Raw genomic sequence first — 6,276 nt, 5'->3', positions numbered from 1 at the left:
TCACTATTTTTATAAACCTTGGTAATGTTGAAATGACTTGAAACATGATTTATTCACTTTATTTCAGAGTCCTGTTCAATGTTAAGTGTAGGTTGTAAAATAATATGTTCAGTATGATTCTACTTTTGTTCACATACTAAACACACACACACACACACACACACCACGCTAATACACATGTGTAGAAAACACTCTGGAGGTATATGTTCCAAATGGTAATCTTTACCCTAAATGAGACCCTTAGTGATTACATGTTTTTTCTTTTTGCTCATTTATATTTCCTAATTTTTCCTACAATATACATCTGTTGCTGGTGTAATTAAAAAAGACAAAAATGCTTTACAAAGTCATTCTCAAGCTTTCTGTATGATCAGTGCAAGATTTGACACTCATCCACGTGTGTTATTAATGGTAACAAGAGTTTTGTTTGAAATGGCACTTATTTTTGGAAGACACCAGGACAACTGAGTCACCCGTTGTATTTTAGGGAAAAGGATGAAACAAGAAACCCCAAAGGAACAGGTGAAGATTCACTAGGCAGATTTCTGTCTTGTACTGAAAGTTTTTTGGGTCAAGATATATGTATGTGCATGAGCTCAGATGGAACTTTCCTGAGCTACGGAAGGGCTGAATTTAGCAGTGAGCTAAAGCTCTCAGTCACTTAGCGCATCATCCAGCAGAGAATAGCTAGTGTGTCCTGGGGCTTTGTATACTGAAAAGAGGTCCAGTAAGCACACCATGTTCTTAGAGCATGCTGGCCTTGCCTGTCTCCAAATGGCTCCACGATAGCAAGCATTTCCCAAAGCACCACCAGCTGCCAATGTGACGCACAGGCAACAGCCTCTAGGATCTTCATGAATCACAGCTCACGGGCAGACTCCTGCTCAGCTGAGACATGTCAGTAATTGAAATTATATCCTCACTGGTTACTGTGTACTTTTAGAAACCCAAATTAGCTTTCCTCAGGGAAACACTGTTGTGCTGGGCAAGGCATACACCTGTTTCTCATCATCTTGTGCAGAGCTCGATGCTGTGGCAAGCGCCTGGCCATTCATGATGGCAGAATTTGCGAGAGGGAAGTGGTGGAGAGGGAGGGAGGTGGATGGATGTAGTTGTTTGACTTGGAGTGCATAATCTGATCAAAAGTGTTTAGCACCGGGCTTGGCTGGCTTAGAAGAAAGAGTACAAGCCTGGTAAATAGATACCAGGTTTTGAATCCAATTTCCATCACATATTTTGTATTAACATCTTAGAGCCTCAGCTTCCTCATCTATAAAATGGGCGCAGAGCAGATTTCTTCTTAGATTTGTTGTGAGGATAAAGACATGGAATACTTGTAAATAACACATATGGCAGACAGATATAGCAGACATTCAGTGTTCCTTTCCCTCTATTCACTTTCTAGGTTTGTTGCTGACAATTGGAATAGACCAGGGGTTCACAGGTTTTTTTTTCTATAAAGGGACATATAGCAAGTGTTTTAGGTTTTGTGGGCCAGGAGGCAAGATTGAGGATATTATGTACATACTTACATTACAGAGAGAAAACTAATTTCCACCAATTTTTAATTGATGAAATTCAAGATATAATAATAATAGGTTAAAGTTTTTCTAATATAGACCGACCAGTGAAAAGGGATTCTTTTTCTGGGGACACAGGATTTCACTTAATTGGGGCTCAAAGTTATCATCAAATTTATTGCCCATGTTCATCTGTACAAACCATTCTTAACTTGCAGACCAAATAAAAGCAGGTAGCAGACTGAATTTGGTCCACAGGCTATAGTTTGCTAATTCCTGGTGTAATCCGTTTACCGCTAATGCCAGTCTCTGCTTGTGCTCTAAACAAATCATCCATGATAGGTAAATAATTTGAAATCATAACTGCTACATAAACAACTATCGGAGGGCTACCATCTGGAAAGGAAGATGAAATAATTCAACCTTTAAATAAACAGGCTTTTAGAAGCTGACCGAGTGCTTATTCTATTTGATCAATTTTTGGCTGCAATCTGGAAAGCACTGGGAAGAAATTATCAAGCCATGCAAAGTGACCGCCTACGCACAGAGATCAAGCAGTGGACCATGATGGAAATAGTTACTCACACAGGTTCTTTCTGCTTCCTGTCAAATAAGAAATGGACATGCCTGTTTGTAGTAATCCCTCTAAAGCGGGGATTAAAATTTGACACATAAAATAATGAGGGTCCCTTCCTGCTGCCCTTCTGCTGACCTGGCTGGCCAGTTAGTGGACAGATGTGAGTCCACAGCAGATTGGGGCTGGTGAGTAGAGACGGTGCTTTACGGGGATCGTTGTATTGGATTCACAACGATGGATCCGACTCCACCTACCAAGGTGGCCATCAGTGGCACAAATGAGATGCACTAAGGAATTTTTGGTGTGTATTGATGATCGTGCATTGACATAAAATCAAGTAAAACAGGTCACTAAGCATCAATTTTTGCAGCAAAAATAAATCCATTCTACCCAGAATCCTGGCATTCACAGTGAGGAAGCACGGCAGGAGGGTCGAACTGTGGCTGTAGCTGTTCTGGAACCTACAGCAGTGCCTGGCTGGCTGTGACAGAAGTCTAGGCACAATGAAAAGCTGTTTAGGGATTCTTGAGCCCGGGGCTTTGACAAAGTTTCTGCTGCATCTCAGCAGACTCTACAGAGGAGCAGATGATAAATTCTCAGGTGGGACAAGGGAATCCAGATTTTGATGCATGTGGTTTTAAAATCCCAGATTTATATTTCTAGCGTGCCGAACACTTGGCAACAGATTCTCTTGGAGAGAGTAATGACAAGCAACCTCTGAGTATACCAACAGCATCCTTCATTTGATCAGATTCAGATTCACCTAGTTAAATTACCCATAAATGTTCTCATGAAAACAGGAACGAAAGAATAATATGGGTCATATTCTTTCCACAAAGGGAACATGTTTTTGTGGAAAGCTAATACATAGTGGAAACTATCCAGTGGAACAGAGGGGATCAGGGTGGGTATTAGGATGAAGCAACATGATAAGACATTGTTGATAACTGAATTGCCAACAGAGGAACGTACGTGTTTCTGAATACCTGAGTGATAGATATGGAAGAGGGCTGAAGCACATAGAGCAGAAAGGACTACGCTTTATTAGAAAGGATCCAACTAGAAGAGCTAGTTACTTACTATCTATGTAAGATAAAGGAATGACACCCAATGGCAATGCATAGTTTGAGATTCATTGAGATCTTGTGAGTGTTAACAGTGTCTGCCATGCCAATGGTGATAAAGCTTTTTAGGGCAACTGAAGAAAGGTGAATTTGGAAAGTGCTTACAACTTCTTGTAACTAAATTCTTCTTAGAAAAATAGCTATCTTTGAGGGAGAAATATTTTAAAATGTGTTGTTTTAGCTGAAGAGCAATGTTTAGCCAAGGAGTATTTAGCAAATGAGCTTTGGTGATGGGTTTAAAAAATATTTCTTCTCTGAGCTTATGCAAATGCATCTTTTCTCCATTTGCGTGTCAAGAGAACACAGAGCAAATGCATTTCCTCTGAGGTTTATCTAACAGATTGGGATAAAATACACAATTCATGTAAGGATAAATGTCAAGAAGAAAAACTGAAGTATGCTTCCAAGCAAAATTTATTAGATGTCTATTCAAGAAAAACACAATGACCTTTGCTTGTAAGAATTCAAAGTCAATTACCTAAAAGCTAAGTATGAATATTTTTCCTTTTAAAATCAGATACAGAGAATAGAAACATTAATTTTTCTTAAATATGACAGGCAACAGATATTGAATTTTTTCCCATAAATGGCATCAAAGGTAATTATTCATTTATCAGCAAAGCTGCATGCAGTTGACCTAATTTCAAACCCAAAGCCTTTAAAATATAAAGCTGGCTGTGAACTTGACAGTAATCAAGGTAGTAATCAAGGCTAATCAAAGATGTTTCTTTACCTTCTTTCTAATGAAATTCCTCTCTAATCGGTAGTTATATACATTTCAGTTTGGCTGCTAAGATGTTTTATGTTCATAAACTTTTGCAGAAGTGCTGTCTTACAGAATTGCACTGTCAAGGCATAATGATGATTTGTGGGAGATGTAAAGGGTAATCTGTTGAAAGTGTTTTAGCTTAGTTTAAAGGAAGGATAAAGACCAAATTAGGAAATTCCCCTGTTTTCTCAACAACTAAATAGTCCATACAAAAAATGAGCAAACATCTGTACAAAATTCTAGAGTCTACATGCATTGTGAAAAGATCAACCACTGTTCACAGAAGAAATGCCATAAAAAGTTTTGTCTATATGGTGCTCAGGATCCAAATATGAATAGTTCTTATGCAAAGTCATAAGAAATACAAAGCTAGTTCTCGGGGTGTAATTCAGGCACTGTTAAGCACATTAAATCTTTCAGGTCCCAATATCATCTTCAAGGTTTCTACTGCAGGGCAGAAAATTTAACCTGAATGATTTAACATTGCTTCTAAAAAGTGCCTAATGTATTCTGAGGAAATATTTTACACACACTAGGAAAATCAGGCTCAACATATCCCTGTCCTCAAATGTAGCCAGGATTCTGAGTTCCAGAGAAGAAAAATAATTATCATAGTAAAAATAATTGTACTAATCATAATCCTTACTAAAACCAGCCTTAATACTTGTGATACTTCTGAAGTACTCTATTTCTATAAAATAATATGTGAGATTCTTTTACATTTCCATAAATGTACAACATATCTTATGGATTGTCTGTTCTCATACAATCTCAAATGTGTATGTGTACACACAGTGAAATCTTACCTATGAATATTGCTTACAGATGCTTTCAAGTGTCTATGTTAGAATGATTCTTTGCACCTCTCACTAACACTGCTTTTATTTAACTTTTATCAGATAAATAAAACACTAAGAGCTCATTGTTCATGATGCTGATTATTACATTTTAATATAAAATAGCAATGCAACTTTACAACACAATCGTTTTCTGTAATCTAGCTAAACCTCTTATATTCTCCTGATTATTACCAAAGGCTCTTATTCACTTATTGTTTGCACTTCTAAAAAGTACAAAAAAAAAAAAAAATCCTGCAGAAGACTCCTATTTGAAACTCACATTCAATTCAACAAAATCACACTCATTCGAATTAACTTTCCTACTCTCGCTTTAGATTCTGGAATCACTGTGCATATTACAACATATAAGTGCAGGCAAACAATAGCTGAAGTACAGTTGTCGTATCGTGTAAACCAGGACACTAGGCAAACTCGTGAAAGGAAAATATACTGCCAAGCTAAGAAGGTGAAAATGCAAACCCCAGCAAGTAGTAATAAACAAGCTTCTGGTTGCCTGAGGGGAGAACATCTTTCAGAGTGGACAAGAGAGCCTCCTTGAGACACTTACTTTTTTGCCTCAACTACTCAACCGTTATTAAGTGTAATGATTTTCTTTCTGCTGCTGCATATTGACTTTTCAAAGTTTAGAGCAGACGGCAGGAATATGCACTTTCACATGGAAGCAAATCCTCCAATCTCCCCACTGCAGCGGCAGTTCCATTGCTGGTGGTTTGGTGGCAGATGGAGATGGTGATGGTGGGTGACTTCTATTGGAAACCAGAAGGCATAACAGCAGGAGGCCTGTGGAGATCTTTCAGGCAAGGTTATGCAGATGTGGTGCTGAAATGCAGCATAAATAATGGGGAGAGTGATTCACAGCCTCTTGACATAGTTCCCGGGAAAAGTACCAAAGAATTTGGTTCTTCTTGAGGTTCCTGAAAATAGAAGTGATACATGAAAGAGGGGTAACAGCCATGAAATGTCAGTTCATCTCTGTGGGCTTGAAAACTCACTAAGAGAGCAAGCCCTCAGGGTTTGGAAAAGAGAGAAAACTCACTTGAAGGGATAGGAAGACAAAGTAAGCAGTTTTATCTGTTTTGCCTGATGCCTCTGTTGCCTCTTGAGCTTAAATGCTGTGCTTCCATCACACCGGGCTGAACAGAAAAGCTCAGCCTCTCAGTCTGAGGGGAGAGACAGTCTTGCTGAGGAGGTGGGCTTTTTTTTTTTTCTGCGGTACGCGGGCCTCTCACTGTTGCGGCCTCTCCCGTTGCGGAGCACAGGCTTCGGACGCGCAGGCTCAGCGGCCATGGCTCACGGGACCAGCCGCTCCGCGGCATGTGGGATCCTCCCGGACCGGGGCACGAACCCGTGTCCCCTGCATCGGCAGGCGGACTCTCAACCACTGCGCCACCAGGGAAGCCCAGAGGTGGGCTTTTAAGTACAATGA

General features: G+C 39.5%; 1 protein-coding gene across 17 annotated transcripts in view; it reads right to left on the bottom strand.

The window, feature by feature from the left end:
* Nucleotides 1-4,915: 4,915 nt before the first annotated feature.
* Nucleotides 4,916-6,276, bottom strand: part of SORBS2 (sorbin and SH3 domain containing 2) — a 205,575-nt gene continuing 204,214 nt past the window's right edge. For 15 of the 17 annotated variants that reach the window (XM_065899804.1, XM_065899808.1, XM_065899809.1 and 12 more), the window contains one exon: nucleotides 5,703-5,764. In XM_065899804.1, the coding sequence (XP_065755876.1) occupies nucleotides 5,703-5,764 (62 nt within the window). Of the gene's footprint in view, nucleotides 5,765-6,276 lie in introns of all 17 variants that reach the window. The other 2 variants (XM_065899816.1, XM_065899820.1) reach the window with 1 other exon arrangement.

The sequence above is a fragment of the Phocoena phocoena genome, chromosome 21 (genome assembly GCF_963924675.1).
Source record: "Phocoena phocoena chromosome 21, mPhoPho1.1, whole genome shotgun sequence".
Taxonomy (NCBI): domain Eukaryota; kingdom Metazoa; phylum Chordata; class Mammalia; order Artiodactyla; family Phocoenidae; genus Phocoena; species Phocoena phocoena.
This window is presented reverse-complemented; position numbering and strand designations above follow the sequence as displayed.